The sequence below is a fragment of the Loxodonta africana genome, chromosome 13 (assembly GCF_030014295.1).
Source record: "Loxodonta africana isolate mLoxAfr1 chromosome 13, mLoxAfr1.hap2, whole genome shotgun sequence".
NCBI lineage: Eukaryota > Metazoa > Chordata > Mammalia > Proboscidea > Elephantidae > Loxodonta > Loxodonta africana.
Window position 1 is genome coordinate 73,802,652 of NC_087354.1, and position 24,412 is coordinate 73,827,063.

General features: G+C 46.4%; 2 protein-coding genes across 4 annotated transcripts in view; one reads left to right on the plus strand and one right to left on the minus strand.

Annotated features, from left to right (window-relative positions):
* The window catches only part of FHIP1A (FHF complex subunit HOOK interacting protein 1A), a 53,139-nt gene extending 48,723 nt beyond the window's left edge, over positions 1–4,416 (plus strand). The window contains exon 8 of the mRNA XM_064296154.1: positions 4,163–4,416. Coding sequence (XP_064152224.1) covers positions 4,163–4,416 — 254 coding nt within the window. The remainder of the gene's footprint in view (positions 1–4,162) is intronic.
* A 7,070-nt stretch (positions 4,417–11,486) lies between these two features.
* Positions 11,487–24,412, minus strand: part of GATB (glutamyl-tRNA amidotransferase subunit B) — an 88,954-nt gene continuing 76,028 nt past the window's right edge. For 2 of the 3 annotated variants that reach the window (XM_010597203.3, XM_003417518.4), the window contains 3 exons: positions 21,811–21,889; positions 13,717–13,851; positions 11,487–12,257 (listed from right to left, as the gene is read on the minus strand). In XM_010597203.3, the coding sequence (XP_010595505.3) occupies positions 12,129–12,257; positions 13,717–13,851; positions 21,811–21,889 (343 nt within the window). In that variant the 3' untranslated portion in view covers positions 11,487–12,128. Of the gene's footprint in view, positions 12,258–13,716; positions 13,852–17,298; positions 19,626–21,810; positions 21,890–24,412 lie in introns of those variants that run through there. The other variant, XM_023557133.2, reaches the window with a different exon arrangement.

The window sequence follows — 24,412 nt, forward strand, 5'->3', positions numbered from 1 at the left end:
GTTCAGCCACTTGTCAGGCTTTTATTTTTCCCCTCAAGCACCTTCCAAACCATGGAGTAGCAGTGCCTTGTATTTACTCATATTCAGAGCACTTTCACTGCTTTCTAACTCTGGAAGGGAGGCCAGGCAGGTGTTATTCCCATTTTACAGAGAAGGAAACTGAGAAGTTCTACCACAAGTCCTTTTGTTGACTACGCAAAGGCATTTGACTGTGTGGATCATAACAAATTATTCATAACGTTGCAAAGAATGAGAATTCGAGAACATTTCATTGTGCTTGTGAGGAACCTGTACATGGATCAAGAGGCAGTTGTTTGCACAGAACAAGGGTTACTGCATGGATTAAAGTCAGGAAAGTGTGTCAGGGTTGTATCCTTTCACCATACCTATTGAATCTGTATGCTGAGCAAATAATCCGAGAAGCTGGACTATATGAAGAAGAATGTGGCATCAGGATTGGAGGAAGATTCATTAACAACCTGCATTACGCAGATGACACAACCTTGCTTGCTGAAAGTGAAGAGGACTTGAAGTACTTACTGATGAAGATCAAAGACCACAGCCTTCGGTATGTATTGCACTTCAACATAAAAAAAAACAAAAATCCTCCCAACTGGATCAATAAGCAACATCATGATAGACGGAGAAAGATTGAAGTTGTCAAGGATTTCATTTTACTTGGATCCACAATCAATGCCCACGGAAGCAGCAGTCAAGAAATCAAACAACGCCTTGCATTGGGCAAATGTGCTGCAAAAGACCTCTTTTAAAGTATTGAAAAACAAAGATGTCACCTTGAAGACTTAAGGTGAGCCTACCCCAGGCCATGGTATTTTCAGTAACCTCGTATGTGTGCAAAAGCAGGAAAATGAATAAGGAAGACTAAATAAGAATTGATGCCTTTGAATTATGGTTTTGGTGAAGAATATTGAATATACCATGGACTGCTAAAAGAATGAACAAATCTGTCCTGGAAGAAGTACAGCCAGATTGATCCTTGGAAGCAAGGATGGCGAGACTTCATCTCACATACTTTGGACGTGTTATCAGGAGGAACCAGTCCCTGGAGAAGGACAGCATAATTGGTAAAGTAGAGGGTCAGCGAAAAAGAGAAAGACCCTCAACAAGATGGATTGACATGGTGGTTCCGACAGTGGGCTCAAGTATAACAATGATTGTGAAGATGGCACAGGACCGGGCAGTGTTTCGTTCTGTTGTACATTGTGTTGCTATGAGTCAAAACCAACTTAGCGGCATCTAACAACAACAACAGCATACCAACAGCTGGTTGTCAGTAGGGACCATAACTTGGTCTCCTTGCCTTTGAATCAAGAGCTTGATGGTACTTCATGACACAGTGAAAGGCCAGTACTCTGGAGGCCAGCCCATGTCACTGCGTTCCAGCCGCTAATGAAACCACTTTAGGATTTGCCCTTCAAGTCCTTGGTCTCCCTCGCTGAGTGTTCTCCTGCCTCAGTGGAGACAATATTAATTTTTGGATTCAGGCTGGATACATGAGCCTTGGTAATGACACTTGCTGTTCATGGATTCAAGCTAGATAAATGAACCACTGAAAAAAAAGCCCTTTTCAGGGGAGAAGAAGAGGAGTGAATTTGAAGGAGAAAGATGAAGACGAGGAATGACAAGGACGAGCCAGCTCCAGCAGGGACCGGGAGTAGGGAAGACCTCATGTGGTTGGTTCTGTCACTCATTCATTCAACAGGTGTTTATTAGCTGCTGCTGTGGTTGAGTGCTATGGCTGCTAACCAACAGGTCGGCAGTTTGAATCCGCCAGGCGCTCCTTGGAAACTCTATGGGGCAGTGCTACTCTGTCCTACAGGGTCGCTATGAGTTGGAGTTGACTCGACGGCACTGGGATTTTTTGCTATCAATAGGGACTGTGTTCGGAGGTGTGAAGGATAAATTATCAGATAGGGGCTCAGTCCTACAAAAGCTCAAAGTAGAGGAGGTAAAATATATAAATAACAGTGCCAGGCTTAAGTGTGGATAAGTGGGGTTGGAGGTTAGAACAGGAATGATTTCTAGGGGCAGGAAACAGGAAATGCTTTGTGAAGTCAGTGGCAACCGAGTTGATGATGATGATGATTGTTAACACTTATCAAGAGGTCACTGTGTACTTTCTACTTATTAACTTACTTGATCCTCACAGTAACCTGTGAGCTTTTGACAGATGAGGAAATAAAAGTACACAAAAAAGTAAAGAAAGTTTGCCTGAGATCACTCAGCCAGTAAGTGGCAGAGTTTGTGTACCCACTGCCCCTCAGGCTAGTAGGATTTATGAGTGCAGATATATGGGGAGGGGATCCCAGGTGGAAGAACCAGCATAAATGATGGCAGGTCTTAGTCTAGAATTAGTGTCCAGAGAATCTCGCTTCCCAAACTAAAGAAAACCAAACCCGTTGCTGTCCAGTCAATTCTGACTCATAGCGGCCCTATATGACAGAGTAGAACTGCCCCATAAGGTTTCCAAGGCTGTAATCTTTATGGAAGCAGACTGCCACATATTTCTTCCATGCAGCGACTGGTGGATTCGAACTGCCGACCTTCTGGTTGGCAGCCGTGTGCTTAACCACTGCCCTCAAACCCCCTCCTCAAAAAAAAAAAACCCAAACCCGTTGCTGTCAAATCGATTCTTACTCATAACAACCCTACAGACAGAGTAGAACTGCCGTATAGGGTTTCCAAGGAGCAGCTGGTAGATTCGAACTGCTGACTTTTTGGTTAGCAGCTGAACACAGCTACTGTGCCACCAGGGCTCCAAATACTGCCCATTGGCATCCAAATCAGCTTCCTTTATGAGCTCTGCTGGGCCCCTTGGGGAGCAGCAGTGCTTGAGGGCTAGTGGAGAGGAGCAGAGCGGTCTCCAAGGTTGACAGTGTGCCTCAGTAACAACAACAACACTCTTGTCCTCACTCTATCGTCAGGGCATGATGTGAGTTTTTGCTGAAAGGTAGCAGCAGACACATTCCCAACTTTCCCAATTCTTCATGGCACAAACTGTGACAAGCTTTAATTTACTTAATAGGATGTCTTAAGCAGTAAAATGGAAGCTTTTCTTTTAACACTAAAGACTAGAGTAGTGTGATGTGGAAAGTACTATAAATGTCAGGAATTTTTAGCACTGTAGTTAAGGCTTCCCACTCTGAGAAGAGTGTTGAAAAATGGGACTAAATTCCAAAAAGCAGCCAGAATAATGAAGAACTTGAATACGATGACTTATGGGGAATAACGAGGTTGTTTGGGTAGGGGCAGAAGGAGGCATAAGTCATTCCTACAAATACATGGGGGCTGAAGATGTTCAGGAATTAAATAGTCAGGGAATTGCAACCATTTTAATTAGGAAACTGATTTGATATGAAAATGCAAATCACTTGAATATGTTAAAGTTTGGACTCGTGTCATTTTAGACCTATGTTATTTAAACTGAGATTGAAACCCCTGGAAATGCTCATTAACTGTAGGCATCCAAGCCATTTGCTGCCCCTAGAGTCCTGTGGGTGCAGGGAGTTCTCAGTCTGATCTTAGAGCACCCACCTCCCTCCCCATTATTGCCAGCATTCAGAGGCTTCAGGGAAACTTAAAAAAATAAAGTCTTCTTCCAGTTTCTTCTCCATAAAAGCTGGAAGCACTGACCAGAAGTAGAGAGGACGGAGTCACCCGGCAGCCCAAGGGCCAGCGCATGAGCTGTGGAGAGTGGCGAGGAGCTCCTTTAACCTAGCCTTCTCCTACACCTGTGCCACGCGAGGGGTCACCCAATACTGGGCACCCTTAAATAACCTTCCTGCTGAGCTACATCTTTACTTGGTTGAGCCAGGGGCAGGAGATGCCTTTTTCATTTCCTTCTTCTCCCCGCATTCTGGGTTCTTAATAAACCTACCTTCTTGCTGTGGTTCCTACATGAAGTTCCTTATTTAGGATTTGGGTGGAACTCTCATGTCACATGCTCTGTGCTGGAGGTAAATGCTGGGGCAGATGCGTGGAACAAGGTGTGTGCTAAAGGGCCGTGTCTTCAGACCTCAGTCAGTCATAGGACCTGAACCCGTGACCAGGAACCCCCCCACCACACACACTTTTTACTGAAGTGGGTAGAAGGAAGTGAAGGGCTAGGGAGGGCCCCAATAATTCTTGTTTCTGGTTTCAGATCCCATTCAGGATGCTGCCTGGACAGGAACTGGTAGGAACCTTTTGGATGGTCCCCCAAGAGTGCTTCAGCCCTTCCTGACCAACAGAGCCAAGGTGGCTGGGGCGCCCCCAAACCTGCCCCTCCCAGTGAGGAACACCATGCTGGCCGCGGCCCTCTTCCCGGAGTTTCTGAAGGAGCTGGCCGCCCTAGCTCAGGAACACTCCATTCTCTGCTACAAGGTCCTGGGTGACTTCGAGGACACCTGCTCTTAGCTTTTTTTCTTGTAGAGGTTCTTGTTTTATAAGGTTTTAGTGTTTTGACTGAATGTTAAATGCAAAGCTGCTTACGAAAATTTCTACTTTGTTATTTCCTGACAATACTTGATTTGGGGGAGAAAGTTTCTTCGTATCTCCTCTCTGTCTAACCGGGTCTTTCCACCTTATGTTGTATAGAATGTAAGTCTCATAAGCCGATTGCTCCCTAGGCAGGCTTTCTTCTCCTCCTTAGATTTTTTGGTTGTTCTACTTCCGTCCCCTTCGGTCACTGGTCACTCATCTTGTAGCTCACATCAGACCAAGGGAATGTCAGGGTTTGCTGATTTCTGGAGGTGCCCAGTGTCCGAGGCTGGCTCTTCAGCAGCACATGAAGAATATATGTCCACAGCTTGCACAGCTGCTTCTGCTCCTTGGGCATTTGGCTTCCATTTTGTAAAAGGGAAGACTGAGGATGCGTAGCCCAGCCTCTCCTGCCTTCATCATACAAGCATGTGTCACATGTCCCTTGGGCTTTTCCTTCCAGGACTCGTATTCTGTCCAGTACCTGTTGCCTTATGGTGCAGAAAAATCCACTGGTCTCCACTGGCTGCCTGGGAAGTCAGGTAGCATTCTGGAGAGAATTTGGAATGCAGGTACTTTTTCTTGTTGCTTGAGAGCTTTCTTTAATCGGTATATCACTACCTAAACACTGGAGAGACCCTTATTTTAGTAAGATTTGCACAAAATCAAGTGTACCTATGCAAACTGTTCCTCTGATTTTTAGGAGTTTAAAACACTGCTTTATAAGTGTGTCCTGAAAACAAACAGATTGCCTTGTGAAGCTCTTTTGTGGTAGTTTCTTTGGGGCAGGGGGAGGGTGAAGTGGAGGGAAAGGATAAAGGTAAACTTAATGCAACCTGTTAAAAATGCCAGTGACTCTGTTTGCTTTTGCTAGCATGTTGCACTTTGTAGGGAAGCAGGTACTGTGCAGCCCACTCTGGGAGCTGACACGACACAGACAATGCCAGCTGGTGACTCCACCAACCGGGAAGTCTGGCTTCTGAGCAATGGTCTTCATTAGAAAGCTGACTTGAGGTGTTAGTGTGTCTCTGCTGCATCTCAGCTGCTCCAAGAGGCCTAATTATACTTAGAGCCACAGTCTCCTTCAACCACCGCCAAGAGGGGAAACACACAAAATAACTGCCAGCTCAAAAGGAGACTATATGCAACTCATATTTATGGATATTAAATTCCAGCCCCCTCTGTTTTGGGCCCAGTTCTGCAGCTGAGAAGCAAGGAACGGGGATGCGCCTTCCTGCTCAGGAGGGAAATTGGAAGCCCCCACGCTCTGCTCTGTCTGTGGGCATCACTGCTGAGCCCCAGAGGCAGCCGTGGTCTGGGGGCTGACTGTCGCCTTTTCTGGAGCCAGAGGACCTATACCTCAGGAGCATTGGTTTGGTCTTAACTGGGGCCCCTAGCACAGGAGGGGAGTGGAAAAAAAAACATCTGAGACCTGGCAGAGCAGAAGCTAGCCCTTTTGTGTTTCAGGGATCTTGAGGCAGCTGTGTATTGAGGGAGAAAGAGCCAGACCACGGAATAAAGACACCAGGAGACCTGGCCTGGCTGGGTGAGCTCTTAGGAGCCAGCCTAGCAGTGTTTCTGAGCCCAGGCAAGAAACCAAAGATACCAATTGATTGCACATTTCTGACTTCAAACTTGTCTTGAAAACTGGTTTGCCCAACTGTGGTGCAGCAGCTAAAACGTCTGAGGCCCGACAGACTGGCCTCCTCTCAGCCTCCCAGTGTCTAGTTGTATTTGCACAACCCCAAATCCTCCATTAGGAGAGAAGGTAGATTAAGGTAGAGAGATGAACAGTTGAGGATGGAATTTAAGCTCTAATTTATTGTCCTCTCACTTTGTTTTGCCCAAGTGTTCATCTTCCTGTTTGGACTTACCAGGTACATAAGACGCTAAAGTGACACCCAAAAACTGTATTTTTTAGGTGTTGGGTTGTATTTATGCCCCCTCTCTACTACCTGGTGGTGATGTAGATTCTTCTTCCTGAATCCATGTTGCTTTGTTATAGAGCACCCTTTGGAGAAGGTGTCCTTGGGGAAGAGATTTTTTTTTTTTTTAATAGTTATTGAAGTAGACTTACTTTAAAGGAGGACAGAGATGACCAGTGTCTGGGGTGAGAGGCAGGGGAATTTAATTTCCTAGGGGGGAGGGGATATTGGTAGCCAACTCACATGGTAACTTCCAAACTTCCTGTTTGGAATCAGGAACAACTGGCCCATGTCTCTAAATCCACTGCAGCTCTCCTCCAGAGCACTGTGTTCAGGGTTTTGTAAAACGAAGTCAGAAAACTGACCTGGAAATAGAGAAGACTGGGAAACCCACACGGCTGAGTGGAATAGCAGATTGGGTTATGTAAGTGTGGCTCAGGAAATATGCCCAAGGAAAATGACAGAGAGATTGGGGGATTGAACGTTGACTCAGGCAGACATGAAGATACTGCCCAGCAGGCCGGTGATGATGGGAACTCCTTGGTGGGAAGAAAATTGTGGTGATGAAGTAGAATATTCCAGTCCTAAACTTTTTTTTTTTTTAACTAAATAGGTGAGGCCTTTAGAAATCGCTTTCATATAATGAATGAGTTTGGGAAAAATTTTTTTTTTAAAGATCTTTGGCATGCTTAAAAATTTGGTCCAAGAGTGTGGACACTTTTCCATGTGACAGGTTCCCACCCTGGTTGCTGAGTTACTTGTGGAAGAATCTGGGAAGAGGGAAGCAGTGGACACAAACTCTGGGGAGCAGCCCTGAGGTTGGCATCACTGTGACTAGCCTGATGGTGCTAGGCAGTGAAGGCTAGTCAGGGTTCCCTAATGTCACAAAATTAACCTCCGCTTACGATTCAGGGTCTGATTTATAGTTCTAGACTGAATTTTGTGGTTCAGGGTATATGAGAGCACTGGGATATTTAAAATGGACTTTTGGAAATGGCTAACTGCATATTTAAAAAATTTTTTCTCAAAGAAATTCCAGGTTAAGTTTGACCTAAAACATGGTTCCAGCGAGTATGCTGGAATAACTGATTAGAGATGTGATTTTCTTTATCGTTTGACACTTCCTTTCCCTGGTGTTCAGAGGAATTGTCCCCATTCTACTCAGCATTATTTTGGAAGCCACTTTGACATGCTGGGTTGGAGTTGATGTCTGTGTTGTGTAGGAAGGATGCATTCAGCTTAGGAGTCCCTTTCCCTAGCAGGTGGTGTTTCTTCAGGTATAGTTGTTGGTTTTTAATTCACTAAGACATCATGGGGCCCGGGTGTTGTCAAGAAAACATCTTCTTACGGTAGGAAGCCAGGAACAGGATACATGGGTTGCCTGTTCAATTTGGGCAGCCAGCAATGGTGGCGGTTGAACGTTTTTCTCAGTGTCTCTAGAACGGCTTGGCTGCAGTGGGCATGCCGGTTGACCCCAGATCTGTTCAGGGGTTTGGGTTGTAGATGGATGCCCATTCTGAATCTGGAAGTGTGTCTAGGCTGCTTTCATTAGGGAAGGACTGCCCCAGCAGGGGTGGGATGTGTCCCCGCTGGGATGTCAAATGCCTGCAGTTGTTGGTACCACAGCATACGCTCCAGGCTAGGGTTTCCCATTTAAGGGCAGTTTATTTGAATCACTAATTACCAACCCTGTATTTATTGAAATGGCTGTCACGTTTGCCATTTTTATGAAAGATTTTATTGCAGGACAGCCATTATTGCGCAGGCTACTTTAAGTCACTGGCCTAGGCCAGGGTAATGTGGTGGTCTGCTGTGAATGGTCAGCCAGCTCTGCAGTATTAGCTCCTCTGTCGCTGAGGCCATCATCGGCTTTAGGTCATTAAGAGGCTATTCCCAGGCCTCTTCTTGCGCCAGCCCTCAGTCTATAAATCACACACCACCAATTCTCCATCAAATGGCAGCTTAAAACAGAACACTGTCAGACTGGTTTTACTTCACCCTTAAATCACATCATTGAGGAAACATTTCAAAAAGAGAATGGAGTTGACTCTTTTTTTTGAATGACCGTCATAAACCTAATGCTTTAGAAAGTGCCCTGAGAAGACTCAGAATTGTTTTCAGGATAATTTGCCTCAGTAAATCCTCTGCCCATTCAGGCATTTATTAGGCCAAGACTTGTTTTGGAGGATGGATTATCCTGGAAGCTCATCAACTGGATCAACAGGGCTTTACTGGGAGATTGTCAGCAAGGCTCTGTGGGGGAAAGAAAGGCCAGGACAAGCTGGGGCAACCCTTCAGTTCTTTGGCCCCCTGCACTCAGAATCCTACAACTGATACTGATTTTAGTTAGGGCTGGCTCTTCTATCTGTTCAGGTGAGTGGGTTTTGACTGTCTTAACAAGATGCAAGTTAACCTAGTTCAGTGTCATCCACACGAGCAACGCACGTTCCATATGTGTTTCAGCATCTTTTGGAGAGTAGAGATTTACTGCATGGTTTCAGAACCTGACAGGGTGATAGCAACTCTCAGGCCGATTGGAGCTGAGATTGCGAAGTCTGTGCTCCTCTGTACGTCAGCTGGCTTTTTACTGGGACAAGTCTTCCAAAGGCCCACCTATAACCAGGCCCTTTTTGCTCTGCAGATATGTTAAAAGAGGGAATTTGATGTTGACCATCTTACTTAAGTGGTTTTTGCTAAGTTGTTTGACCAAGGGAGGTAGCAAGAAAGGGTTTCAACCAAACACTCTCTGTCTCACAGTCTAGTGTCAGCTGTGTTCCTAACGATCCATGTCCGTTTGTCCACAACCTGCTGAGGTGATGGCGTCGGTTCTGCTTCTGATAATTGGTAAATAACACAGCCTTTCAGATAGACTTAATTTCTTTTTTTTAATAGTCACTATGTAGAATCCTTGAAACAACTGAGCTAGATTGAATAGAAAGGAAAATCACAATAGAAATTGTGAGTCACAGCCATAAACTGTACAGTGAATTAAGCAGCCCAGAGCTGAGAGAGGCAACATACAAGTACGGCATACTTTTACAAATTTCATATCCTTCTTCCAGATCTCCAGTAACCACCAAAAGGGATGGGGTGGGGTGCTCAGCTAGAACAGCCTTACCTTGGTGTAATAATGATCTAAGTTCCTTTCCCTGGGCCATCTGACGCCTTGAAAGATAGGAACAGAATTTCACTCTGATTTAAGTGCCTGGAGCAGCTCCCTCCTAAACCCCAATGACCCATAATTTAAGTGCCTCACCGTGGGCAGCACCAGTCCTCTTACCAAAAAAGAGGTCCCACAGAGACTTTCCATAAATTTTATTTAATCAGTTAAAGGGACATATATTGACTGCTTTCTCTGTCCCTGGCAGCGTGCTGAGTGCTGGAGAGGACACCCTGCCTTCCCCACCAGGACACACCAGCCCGCCAACCTCCCGAAGCAGCAGAACATGCGTTTGGGCCTGACCAGGTGGGGCTGGTGCAGGCAGCCTCGGGGAGCCAGTTTTCTGGCACATTACCTCCCCGGTGAGAGCTCAGGGCCATACACCCAGCCTACAGGTGTGTGGATTCCAATGACAGATGGCATTGCTTTACCTGTGGCGCCAATTCATGCATTTTAATGTGATTTCCCCTGAATAGCAAACACAGAACCAGACTAAATTCACACTCATACAAGAACGTATTTAAAATTGTATTTCACCAAGGTGCATTTATCAGCAGAGCCATACTTTGTGAATTTCTGAGGGTGTTACGTAAACTCATCTTTCAAATAGCTAGTCAGGCTCCAAGTAAGATGGCTGAGCTGTTTTTTTTTTTTTTTTTTTTCCTAGTAGAAGTTCTATCAACATAACAAAGTCTGGTTTTCAAGATTTCAGAACTTGGTGTTCAAGACAAAAGGCTATTGTTATATCTGGACTAGAATTGCACTTTAAAGATTCGGTGTCTTAACAACGGACGTTTTCTCAGAAACTGATCAGCCCATAGTACAGTTCACACTTTTAATAGTTCTGGTAAGCCGTCTTTATCTGGCTTCACCGCGTTTAAGTAAGCATTTGACTTAAAGCAGTCTGGAAGGATCCTCCAAAGCTTTCTATGAGGCTTGATAGGCCAAGAAGCAAGAACCTTTGGTGAAAATGGCATTTATAAAACAAAACTGAATCTTATTTCTTACAGAGAAAAGGTCCCACCAGATTCCAATCTCACAAACCTTCTCTGCCCATTTGTAATTCAGAGGCCTGTGGAACGAGGCGTGTGAACACCGCCTTTCACACTCTTAAAAAGAGGTTTAGTGAAAGTAGGAGCACTTTTTGCTTTTAGGCCCGTGTTGTGGGGCACATGGCTTCCTGGGCGATGGGACATAAGTCTCTTACAATTTTAAGTCACTAATTAAAACAATTTTTTTGAAAGTTACTTCCTCATGCTTGTCTGAAAGATAAACCACAAAATGAATTTCATTTCCTTCTGGCTTTCCTGGTTCAGCCAGGAGGACACTTCACTCAGAGAAGACCTGAGCGTTGTCTACAACCGGGAACCAGTGATTACGTTGGGGGGGGAGGGGGGCCCACTTTTCACCAGTTTCCCAGGTGCTACCACAGCAGTGCTAATGACAGGGATGTTTTCACCATCCTTCTTGGTAGGCTAGAGAATAAAGTCAGGGCCTTCAAAGAGTCTGTGCTCTTGCTTGTACCACAGTTTACGTGGCGTGTGCTTTTAAAAAATATCATTTGCAAAACTGGTCTTCGAAATAAGAGCTGTGAGTCAGAGGAAACGGAGACAGCAGACAAAGGGGCACCACAATGCAATAGAGGGAAGATAAGTGTTACTGTCCTGAAAAGAGGTACACAGGCCACTCAGCTTGCATCGGGATACTTGTTCACTGCACTGTGGTCATCATTATAGGTCAAGGGCTGATAGACTAGTTCATAATTTTACTTTTTCCAGACAAATCAATTTCATGTTATACTTTATCTTTTTTGGCCCAGGGATAAGGTGGGTGGGTTGTCAACTGCACAATCTTTGAAGTGTAAGTTAATTTTTTATGTGAAATTTCAGTATATATTTTATTCATTAAATTTATTTGAAAACTTCTGTTGTCTTTTTTACCAAAACAAACATTTATTCTCAGACCTCTGCCTTCTCAGTCCCTTAGGGAACCCTTTCACTCAGTAGCTGGGTGATTACTGCTAATTCCTTTGGTCCCACCCTTCATCCCCCCCCCCAACAAACTGGTGTTTACTCTGTGCCAATTAATTTATTGTGTTTTCAGCTTCATCAGCCTATTTTTGGATCTAAAAATACTATATCCAAATTACTGTCAGTCTGGATTACTGCCAATCCCAGTACCTACAGCAAGTTCCCCCAAAACATCTGTTGAATGAATTGCTGAGAAAAAAAGCTTTCTTAAGAATGGTAACAGTATTTGAAACGGTATGTGTTTATTTAGTTTGGAATTAATAAATATTAGAACTTGCTATTTCTTAGCCTCCATTGTAGCTCTCTCATTGAACCATCTTGATGTCAATACCGCAAACAGGGCGGGTCTCCTGGTCTCCTGTGGAGGCAGCTTCCCAAGGCCCAGGCCCTAAGAGGTGAGAAGTGTGAGACAGCCCTGCACTGAGCAGGCAGGGACAGTGACTCCAGCACTGAAGAGCAGGTGGACCTCAGGTGTCACAGGCTGCTGTTCCCAGTCTGTGGGTGAGTTCTCTCTCGGCAGAGACCCAGAACAGCTCATGATGACAGCTTCTCCTCCAGTATTTTCTTTATCACAGTGGGATCTGCTCGGTCTAGAGTTGCTTTTCGGACCAGACCGATCAGTTTATTTATAGCTTTGAGGTTTCCCTTCTTCAGGTCCATTACCTTTAAAGATAGAAATTGTTTAAAGAGGAGAAAATAATAAGCAGATTCATACCTCAAAATCCTAAAGGTTAAGCTTACTGAATATTAAAATCGATTTCTTTCTTCTGTCAGGACTAGATATGAGGAAAGTAAAGAGGGGCTGGCATCTGAGGTTTCCAGGCTCCCGCCTAAGGAGGCTTTTGCTACTCTGCTTTCCGATTAAAACGAACACGAGGAGCGCCCTGATGTCTAACGAGTGACTGCCCACAGCTAGAGAAGCTGGCCTGGGCACACTCCTGGGCACGGCGACACGGAGCTTCTGTGAGCCCTCCGACTGGGTCACTTCTCTGCGGAGAATTATCAAGTCCGAGCAGAGTGGAGACGAAGCTCTAACGCCACTGTGACGGTGCTCAGCCGCCTCAGGGAATGCAGGGCTGTCCTCCCCTCCCCTCCCCTGCCAGCAAGAGCTGTTTGAGAAAACAAGTCTGAAAGATGGAAACTCTTCCAGAGCATGGGGGGCGGGGGGTGCGCCGCGGCGGTGGGTTAGACAGGAGGCGCTGGATTCACATCAGATCGCGAGGGCCCCCCGCCCACGACCTCCCGCTCTGCGCTCCTTGATCGGCAGTTACGTCTGCGCGTATCTGCGCCGGAGAGCTGCACTAAAAGGGTGCCTTTATCAGTCACTGCAGATGAGGCAGAAAGATGAAGATTGCCCGGCTCCGGTGCAAGCTCATTTTCCTTATCAAGAGCTCTTTACCGAGCTGTTAGTGTCTCCGGCAAGCTGATGGGTGGGTGGGGATTATTTTGAAAGAGATGCTAGCAATTTTTTCCCCACTGAAAAATCTCTCTAGACAATATGATTAGACTCGGGGAGGGAGGAACGCGCCTCATTTTAGCTTTTCTATTTTGTGCTCTGCTCAGACACAAAATGGCTTGGTTTTCAGCCATGCTGCTGTCAAGGATTTTCTCAGGTGATTTACAAGTAATTTTCCTTTCTGCCTTTCTTCCCACCTCTTAAAGCATGAAGCTAAACCGTTTGCCTATCTTTCCTCTCCTCTGCAGCCCTGCCTGCTGGGTTACCGTTGAGAGGTCCTCTGTAGGAAGTTGTGTGTGCAAGCCTAGCTACAACAAAGTGCCAACCCAGAGAGAGGTCAAGACTAGGACCTACTGGCTTGATCGGGCCCTTTTAAATTGTAGCGCCATGGAGACTAAAGTCCAGGGCGGAATTCCTTTACAGGAAAAGGAGCAGCATTTTCCCAGTATCTACCTAATTCCATCTCTTTTGACCTTAACTTAAAAGCCGACAAAAATAACTAGGGAGTTACTGATGAAGCTGGGCCAGCCACTGCTAGGACAAGCCTCTGGGCTATGTCCTTAGGCCTGGCCAGCTGGTGGGCCCTGCAAGCAAGTGGCCCTGTCCCTCTGCTGGTCAGAGAAGGGACCCTGTCTCCCATGCACCCTTGCCGCAAGTGACAGTCACCACTTGAGGATGTCCCTCCATGATGGCCTGGCAGAGCTGCTCCAGCGCCTCCAGATCCTGCATCAGCTCCAGCTTCTTCTCTGAAACGATCTGTGCCGCAGTCTTGCTTTTACTCTTCCACAGCTCCTCAAACACCTACAGACCAGAGGAGGGAAGGGACAGGGAAGGCAGGAGTCAGCTCTTCGCCCAGCCCCCTTCCCCTGCAGTGATATGGAGACCCTGGGCAGGAAGAAGCAGATTCAATAAGTGCCCAGCTGTGCCGGCAGGCCTGCAGGGCAAGGGCTGCCCTGTGGGCCTGTCTCCCCCGGAGCATGCCTGACAGGGCTGGAAACGAAGCCTCTAGAGGGCATGTAAACAAAGCCTGAATCTCCTGCTGACGCTGGACTGCTGTCAGCGGAGAGCACAGAGGACTGGCTCCTGTGGCAAGTGGGGCAGCTGGTGCCCACAGTGCCCGAGCGATGGCGGGTCCTGGCCTTGGCCCCCCCACAGGAGGCTGCTGAAGGTGTAGAGGGTGATTACTCACAGGGCCCCTGCTGACTCGAGTCAGAGGCCAGAGATGGAGCTGTCTCCTGTCCACTGAATTAATTGAGGTGACATTTTGGTAAAGGATGGGGTCACCCAGGCTGCAGGAGGGAACCTCTGCACTTAGATAAGTCCAGAGATCTTGGCCTGCGGGGAAAGATTTCATGGGCACCCATACTGAAGACGCAAAATGGAAAATGACGAAAAACAAATTACACTCCACAGGGCCTCTGGCCTACCACGCTTATCCCCTGCAGGTAGAGCTGGACCTGAATCTGACGAGGATAATTAACAGTTAATAGTGCGTGTTTTTTTCTACTTAAAAAATGACAACAAATCCCAAAACTGATCGAACTTGGAAAACATTTTTAAGAAAGCATTTTTTTTTTTTCCCTAGGGTGGTGGTCTTCCTCACTCCCGTTGTTCTAGGTAAGCTGGAATGGGGAGGGGGGTGTGGCTCTCTGCTGGTCCCTGCCACACCCCCTTCCTCTGGCCTGCAGTCATCGCTGACACCGTGCAGTCATCACTGACACCGTGCAGTCATCGCTGACACTGTGCTCGTGTTATGGTTCAGGCTGAGGATGGGCCAGCCAGGGGCCACTCCTCCTGGACAGACAGAGCTCTTCAATAATTAGCAGTCACAGCAAAGCAAATGAAGGGAAAATGCTCTGAGTCTCTGTAGGGCTCAAGCTTCCTTCCCCCCATCGGAATCAAAACAAACCACAATTATGGATCGTGGCTGTGATGATGCGCCATGCACGGTGCCTGCAGCTCAGCTCCTCAGAGCGTGCCCAGTGAACATGGCCAAGGATGTGTACTCGGTGGGTCCTGAGCGTGCAACGGCCACCGCCACACCACCTGGCTCCTCGGGGAAAATCTGCCCGCTCTTAAGAGAAATACATGCCTCCAACTCAGTTCACCAACTATGCTGAGCCCAACAATGTGTACAGCATCGGAGTGAGGGGCACAAGGGCAGCTAAGAACTTCCCCTGCTGTCAGCTGACTTACTAACGGGGTGTCAGCAGCATATGAAGCAGAGGGCAAGACACTTTATAATGTGGTTGATACTCGGTGAGCTGCCCCACAAGTATTCTGAAGGGTTTCTCTGCCTCTTTTCCCCGATATTATTTATTTTTCTTGAATTAAGAGTTAAAATTTTTTAACACTGTTTCTAATTGTTGTTGTCGGTACGTGCCATCCAGTCGATTCTGACTCATAGCAGCCCTACGTACAACAGAAGGAAACACTGTTCCTCGGTCCTGTGCCTCCTAAGTCATTGCCATGTTTGAGCCCATCATTGCAGCCACTGTGTTAATCCACCTAGTTGAGGGTCTTCCTCTTTTTCGCCAACGCTCTACTTTGCCAAGCATGATACCCTTCTCCAGGGACTGGTCCCTCCTGATAACATTGAAGTATGTGAGACGAACAAAGTCTTGCCATCCTTGCCTCCAAGGAGCATTCTGGCTGTACTTCTTCCAAGACAGACTTGTTCGTTCCTCTGACAGTCCTTGGTATGTTCAATATCCTTCAACACCATAATCCAATTATAAAAGTTAATACATGTTCACTGTAGAAAACGGCTTCGAACTGGTTCCTTCCAGTTTGAACCCCTGCTGAGAATTTGCATATCCACCACAGATATACTGAATCAGAATCCACATTTTAACATGATCCCCAGGTGATTCTTATGTATAACAAATTTTGAGAACCACTGCTCTACTAGTGGTTCCCAGCATTGGCCCCTAACTAGCAGCATTAGCATCACCTGGGAACTTGTTAGCAATGCAAATTCTTAGCAGGGGTTCAAACTGGACGGAACTGGCTTGAAGCCCTGGTAGAAAATAAATATAGAAAACATAAAAGATATCACTTGTATTTCCATTCCCTCAGTATAACCAATGTAATATTTTGGTGTGTTTTCTTCAGATCTTTTTTCTTTTTTTTGTAGCAGTTGTGATCATAATGTATATACAATTGTGTTCTGCTTTTTTCCCCAATTACAGAAGTTTTATATTAATAAAATATATAATATCCATCAAATGCATTTATCATAATTATTCCCTAGCCCACTGCCACTGAGTCAATTCTGACTCAGCGCCCCATAGGACAGAGTAGAACTGCCCCATAGGGTTTCCAAGGTTTTTTTTTTTAATCTTTATGGAAGCAGACTGCCACATCTTTCTTGAGTGGCTGGTAGGTTCCAATGGCCAACCTTTCAGTCAGCAGCCGAGTGCTTAATCACTGCACCACCCCCGTTAAAAAACCGTTGCGGTGGAGTCAATTCCGACTCCAGGGCTCCTTAAGTATCTCCTACTGGTGGACATTTAGACCTTTTTCCAGTGTGTGCTTTATCTGCAGAGACTCCTAAAGAAGCTCCTTGCTGAAAGAGTCCAGCATTCAGCACTCAGGAAGAGCCTCCTCGAGATCTCAAACCCTGGTGCGGAACAAACCACCTGCTAGGACGTGCTCAGGAAGAAGCCACCCAGCCCCTGCTCACAGGAGAGGCAGACGCTCAGTGCAGCAGGGGCCTGTTTCTCCTGGCCCTGAAGACACAGAGCAGACCTGGAGTGGGCCACTCGAGTCAGCCTTTACAGAGACCCAAGACCCAAGACCACAGGGACCTGACAGGCTCATGCGCTGGCTGGATGTGTGGAGCCAAAGGAACTTAAGTGGTGGGAATGCAACCACGAGGTGGGTTGACCTTTTAAATGCTGAGCGGCTGGCTGCTCCCTGAGAAAGTGGGGTGGGGGATGCAAAGGAGTGACACCAGAGAGACAGACTGCAGCAACATCTGGGAACAAATGGCAGCCCCGTGGCTGGTGTGTTCTTGACTCCCAGAGTTGGAATACCTCAGCGTATTAACTTCTCTGAGTGTAAACACTAGTGAAGTGGCTACTACTGCCCAGACCTAGCTCCCTGGGGACCGTGGGGGACTCCTTCCAGTTGCCCAAGCCTCTGCTTATTCCTACTTAAGAGGAGGTGCATGCACCCTGGCTCCAGCCTCCAGGCCCCTGAGAGTCCAGGCCAGGCTCCAGTGCCCGCCACCCCCCCCCACCCCGCCCCAGCCCCACAGGCCTCGCGCTGCAGGATATATTCTTGGCTTGTCAGTCACCACCCTGGGAAGTGCTATCCAAGTGCAGTTGTTTCTGGCCAGGAACACAAGTCCTGGCCCCCCTGCTGTCCACCCAAGACAAAACACATGGCAGGGAGTTTCTAGTGCAAAGCTGGTGCCCAGCGCTGGTGAGTGGCCACCCAAAGGATGGGGAAATGGAAGCTGGGAACACCACCTCACTTCCACAGAGCCACTCGAGCCAACTCTGACAGACAGGGAAGAAACCTGGCCTTTGGTTCTCTGGGGACCAGGCTCACACACGGACCTCTTGATTGCTACTCAACTGTTTTCTGCAGCTAGAGCTATTTGTAAAGTATGTCATAGGGAAGCTGCAGGAAAGCACTCAGGCCCCCAACCTGTCCCTGCCTGTCCCAGGGCTCTGGAGCTCAGTGTGGAGGAAGGACCTGTTCAAGTAAGACGGTGGAGGGAACCATGAAGACGACAGAGAGGGAGGGCCCCCTTTTGTCCAAAGCAAGTATTGTCAAAGGTCATTCTTCTTGAAGGCACAAACGTCAACCCAAGGCCCCCCAAGAGTTGCAGGGCACAATAAAATGTGCAAAGAACTAAAGTACTAAAAGAGGAATAAAAGGCATCAAATCACTTGTAGCACAGCTGACTCCATGATACATAACACTTTCTAGATCAAAAGGTTTTTTTTGTGATTTTAGAGCAAGAGAAAATTAGTTAACCGGCACACTTTTGCATTAAAACAAGATTTCCATCCCTGGAGAAGCCTAATCCCACCCAGTCTCACTGAAATCAACCTGGCGATCCCTGGAGAACGTGGACTGTATGTGCATCTCCTTCCAGGTGTGCACAAGGAGAGGCACGCACACCCTGGGCGGTGGTTTCCCCCTAGGCCCTGACTCTGGCCAGCAGGCCGTAAATCACTGAGGTGTTCCTGGCAGGTCAGCTGTGACTGAGGACTAGGTGTCTGGTGTGTTCAAGCTGGCCCTATGCTTGGCGAGGGTGGAAGGTGGGGACTGCCACTTGCTATTTCAAGAGACAGAATGGGAACTCGTGAGAGGAACCTAGGATACTTGTCTACAGATGCCAGGACGTCGCTCACACTGATATATAACCCCCGCTCCCCAGCACAGTGCTTAGAGGACGATGTCTGTGAATCTCAGAAGTAGAGGAAGGTACAGGCAGTGTGTGAGGGAAATGAGGAGCAGTGGTGTAAGCGAGGGGCAGGCCAACACAGCCAGATGCCAGATTAACAACAAATTAGAACGTCAAGTGGGTGATTCCTTGGAATTCAGAATGTCCTCAGGACAGGATGATTCTTTCTGTCGACCTGTCATCCCCAGGAGTCACTCAGCCCACTTTCCTCACCCCCAAGAGCCAATCACTAATGGGACCTTGTTATGGATTCAGTTGTGTCCCCAAAAATTATGTTATAAATCCTAACCCCTATACTTGTTGATGTAACCCTCTTCGGGAATAGGGGTTTCTTTGTTATGTTAATGAGGCATACCAGTGTAGGGTGTGTTTTAAGCCAATCACTCGAGATATAAAGAGTTCATTAGGTACAGAAGCACCAAATGGGTAAAGATAGATGCCACGTGGAGAGCACCAAGAAAGAGAAGCAGCTGAAAGAGACAAAGATTTCCCCCCAGAATGGACAGAGACAGAAAGCCTTCCCCTGGAGCTGGTGCCCTGAATTCAGGCTCCTCATCTCCTAAATTGTAAGAAAATAAACTTCTGTCCATTAAAGCCACCCCCTTGTAGTATTCTGTTCCAGCATCAGTGGGAAACCAAGAGCACTAAGTTGTCAGAGGCATCAGAGACCAGCAGTCAGAGCCCTTCTCATGGGCTTGCGCCTCCCCTGACTCACAGGTTTCTAAAACCCAAGGTTTACTTCTGTTAAATTCAAGTAAAATTAAATGTAAGTTGATTCTGACTCACGGTGACCTCATGTGTGTCAGAGCAGAACTCTGTCCCATAGGATTTTCAATGGCTAATTTTTTGTAAGCAGAGACTCCCAGACCTTTGTTCCGAAGTGCCTCTCAGTAGACTCGAACCTACAACCTTTTGGTTAGCATTGAGCACTTAACCCTCTGCACCATTGAGGGACTCTATTCACACCATTAGGATGGCTCTAATAAGAAAGGCAGATGTTAACAAGCACTGGCAAGGAGGTGGAGAAACTGGAACCTCACATTTTTGGTGGGAACATACATGGTACAGCGTTTTGGAAAACAGTCTGCCAGGTCCTCAAAAGGTTACACGGAGTCACCATGTTGGCCCAGCAATTCCACTCCCAGGTATATACCTGAGAGAATGGAAAAAATTGTTCAAACAAAAACTTGTACACAAACGTTCATAGTAGCATTATTCACAATAGCCAAGAAGTGGATATAATCCAAATGTCTATCAACAGATGAAGAGATAAATGTCATGTATATATAAACGGAGTATTATTCAGCCATAAAAAGGAATGAAGTTCTGATATGTGCAACATGATCAATCTTGAAAACATAACATTAAGTGAAAACAGCCAGACGTAAAAGGCCACATATTGTATGATGCCACTGATATTAGATGTCTAGAACAGGGAAATCCACAGACAGTGTAAGTAGATTAGCCACGGCCGGGGGCTGGTGGAAGGGGAGATGGGAGTGACTGCAAATGGGTGCGAGGTTTCTTTTTTGAGGGTGATGAAAAGATCCTGGAATTAGATAGTGGCGATGATTACAAAACTGTGTGATATGCTAAAACCCACTGAGTTGTACAATTAAACTTTTTAAAAAACTAAGAAGTACACTATTACCTCTTATTTTCAAAAGTCTTTATCTCTCTAACCTTCTGTCTGCATCCATCCATCCATCCACCCACCCACCCATCCTCCATCATCCATTCTCTATCATCCATCCATCCACCCACCCAACCATCATCCACCCACCCACCCATCCATCCATCCATCCGCCATTCATCCATTCTTCTAACTGCACGTGTGCATCGATAAGATACCTGGAATGATGCTTACCCACTATTAATGGTAGGTCTTTCTGGGTGGTTGAATTTGGGAGCCTTTTTATTTTTCTGCATTACTTAAATTCTTTTTAATGAATATATACTATTTTTCCTAGAAAATCAGTAAATTATTTTCTTAAAAATCAGAAAACAAAGGAAAAAAAAAAAACCTAAGGCAATGATAGTAAGAGGAATTTCCCTCTCAGCAAATACAAAACACCTTTCTAACTAGGCTTTTATTCTAGTTTGGTGGCTTCACTGAAGCCAGGATTCACCCCCTGCCTTTAAAGAGTGGAAGCTGATGAAATCCAAAAGTGCCTCTACATCTGAACCCAGCTGTCAGCATTTTCCATTTCTTTCGACTAGAACTAGAACTAATTCATTGCCTTAGGGTTTTTTTTTTTTTTTTGGTGAAGCAGGAAAGTTGGGAAAGGCTTTTTTTCCTGTTTCATTTCAAATGCTACAATTCATCTGCTTTTTATCTGTGTGTGTCTCTCTCTCATTTTCTTGCCCTCAGGCCATCTTTCTGCTACTGCTGAGCACTGTCATAAGCATTTGTAGTCCTCTGATATCCAGGGAACCAAAATACTTTCCTAAACATGCTGAGGTCCCCATAGTTGACAGCATCACTTGGCGGTGGGTCAACAGAGCCTTTATGAGCTCGTGTCTCCGTTTCACAGCCCACAGCCGGTATGTGCTCCGCAGCGCCTCATAATTAGCCAAAAGCAGCCGCTTTTCCACAGCCCCACTTTGTAACCTGCCACCACTGTCAGTGTGTATAAATATTCCATGCAAAAGGCAGCATTAAAATAACATTATGTTTCTGGCTGAAGCACTGACAGCTGTGGCATCTGAAATTGAGATCAAGCAGCTGCCTTTGTGTCCTGTATCTTTCTGGGTCCTTATTTGTAAGGGTTTCTGAATTCTAGGAATCTCGCCTACCTCGGGCTGTTAGGCAGAAGGCCACCTCAGATGATGCCATTTCTCTGAGTTTTCAACACAGTGGGCACGTGTGTAAAACTGTATCCATTACATGAGTAGCAGTCTGTCTGACCCACCCTCCTTGCTGGAGGACTGACTTTCAGAGGGCAACGGTGTGGCAAAGACAGACAGACCACTGTACCGGCTGGAAGGCTGCAGAGGACGCAGAGTGAGCAGGAGGCCCAGGGACTGATGTGTAAGCCGCCCTGGGCCTCACAGGAGCGTGACCTGCAGGGCCCAGCCTTCCACACAAACAAAAGTTTGGGGGAAACATTCAGGGAAAAGCCAAACATCCATTATTTTCCCCAGGTAGCAAATTTTCTGACTCACACGTATTGGCTTTATATCCTTGCTAAATAAGGATATCTTTCAGCATGAAAATATCACTTACAAGCGTTTAATACATCAATTATGAAATTCACTTAGTTACGGCATTTGGGTTTCACATAAAAATTTATTGGGGGAAACAGAGCAGTCAGAAGCTTCAGGAAGTTGGGACATACCTGTTTAGCTGCTGACGAGGAAATCACTTTGTGGTCCAGCAGGGTGAGAAGCTCGGCCAACGCAGAGGGTGTGATGGGACTAGCGGCCCCCAAAGGAGAGAAAACACGTTTGCATTGAACGTTATCACCTTATCCACTTACGGTCACTCAACACCAGGACACCCCATTTTGTTGGTTTAAATAATTAAACCCACACCCAGGAGTGAAAATCACAGGCTAGCTGGGTCTCGTTGATCTTATTTATTTTGTATTTTAGGGTGTAACAAATTTCTGTGACTAGTTTTGTTTTTTCTCTATTTTGCCACCCAACAATGACAGCTGTTTGGCAGAAGTTGTAGCAACAGACAAGTGCTCAGTTTAATTAGTCAAAAAAGGAGGTGGCTGCAAAATTCATGAACCATGACATGAAAAGGAAAAAAAAAAACCTCAAAAGCTCAGTAATTAAATATTTTCAACTGAAAAATCAACCTAAAAATTATAAGCAAAACAGCTAACAAAGCAAACAGAACTGCTTTTTCCTGCATGAGGCTTTCTTTAAGGGGACACGGTGACGCAGCACCTTTACCCGCCTCCTGGACCACTCCACGTGCTCCCTCCCTGCTGCAGGCTTCCCACAGCTTCCTGGACACGGAAGGGCCCAGGATGCATTACAGCTATGCTCCTACGGCATGACTTATTTGCCAAGGTCCTGGGATATCAAAGTCAGGGGCCAACCAAACCCAGTGAAGTGTCACAATTCACGTTTGGGGGTGGGGGAGTGAAGAGACAAGCCTGAACTATGGACTATTTCTTTAAAAATGTATGGTTTGATTATTTCTAAACATGGACAGAAACTAGGCTAATGAAACATTTTCTGTCCAAGGTCTTTAGGGGACTAGTTTTAAATAGATGGGATGACATAAATAGCGCATCAGTGTGTCTGTGTGAAGGAAGCTTCTGAGATGCTCAATGCCACTCGAAAATACCTTCTGTTTCACTTTCAGTGCCCATCTTTCACTATTAATTTCTTGGTAAACCCTTAGATAATAAAAAGGAAACTACATCTTAGCCCCTACGCCAATTTCCGTGAACTCCAAATTGAAAGAGTCCAAGTTAACAAGGCCTGACTTACTGTACCCTAATTCAAGCACCGTGAAACCTCATTAGAGTTGTTCATTCAAAACAGCTGACACACTGAGGCAGCCGTCATGCCCAAAGTGTGTGTTTATCCCAAAGTATTGATAAAAGGTAATTCCAAGTGGAATTTAGGTTTGGAGGGTATCTGGAGTTATTAAATTGGTGTTTGGAACATCTGTGAACCATCCTGATTAAATCTCAACAGAAGAGGGGCAGAGGGCTGGGAAATGAACAAATATCCCGGCACCAACCTGCCACCCTTACTGACAAGTAAGAAGCAACCAGGCTTTTCTAAAAAGCAAGTCACTTGAGTATTCTGCAGTCCTAAAAAATACAATGGTCAATTATCTTAGAGTGTAGAACCCACTGTCATGGTGGAGGCTGGACTGGATTTATAGAGTACACAAAAGACAGTGCTTACCCCCGCGTGCGCCGATCACATAGAGGACTTGGGAGTGGAGAATGACAGAAAACGAACACAAGATAACTAAAAACCGCTTTGAATTAAAGAAATCCGTCTAATGACCTTAGTTTATCAGTTAAGTCATAACCTCACACTATAAAATATCTCCACTGTAGAACATTTGGGATTTCTCAATCACCTTTTTGCTCCCGCAGTGCCTGACACGAAGAAGGTTAACAACGTTTGCAGTACTGATTTCCTCTCATCAGCAGGAATATCTGGTATTGTATTCATTAGGATGTAATTATAATGAATTAATACCTGGAATGCATTAATTCCGTATGTGTCAGGGCTAACCTCCAGTAAGGCGGAGAGCAAAGATCAGACCCCATCACAGGGACCCTGAAAGACTGCACTCGCCAGTTACATGGGCACACCATCAGATGTGGAACGTAACATAGCAGAGGCACGCATGCCAACTGGCTGCTGTCAGACAATGCTGTCTCTGCACAGAGGCTGTGCCTGCCCTGGAGAAGAATCCATCATGCAGGCTTCAGCTCTGTGTGCTCGGCTCTTCCCGCCCATCCTCCACGGCCAGCCTTTCTAGAGAGGAGGGGAAGTGGAGCCTTTAAAACTTCCAACTTCCTCCAGGCCCTTGGAGCTCCTGTAGAGCCACAGCTCCGTGTCCAGCTTGGATTCCGGCAGCAGACACCCTGACACTCCCACAATCACCCTGTCCCCGGCCCCTGTGAAATGGCCCAGCATCACCTTGTCTGCTGCTGTGAACTGGGACACAGCTGCTGCTGGAGGCAGACATGGGTCCCTGGACACCCAGGCAGCCCTGCTGCTCAATAATCCTTTAATCCATCTCGCTAACTTCCTAGTGCCCCCACCCAAGGACCGGTCTCCCTGAGCAACTGTTCCTGACAGTCTCCTCCCACTCCCCTTTCCAACACATACCCTCATCCACCACTTCACAAGGATATCTATGGAGGCAAGGCCTGCAATTTTCCATAGCACCCTTTCCTCCTTTTCCATCAAACCAAACCCTCCACCCACGCTTGTAATTCCAGCCTATGACTC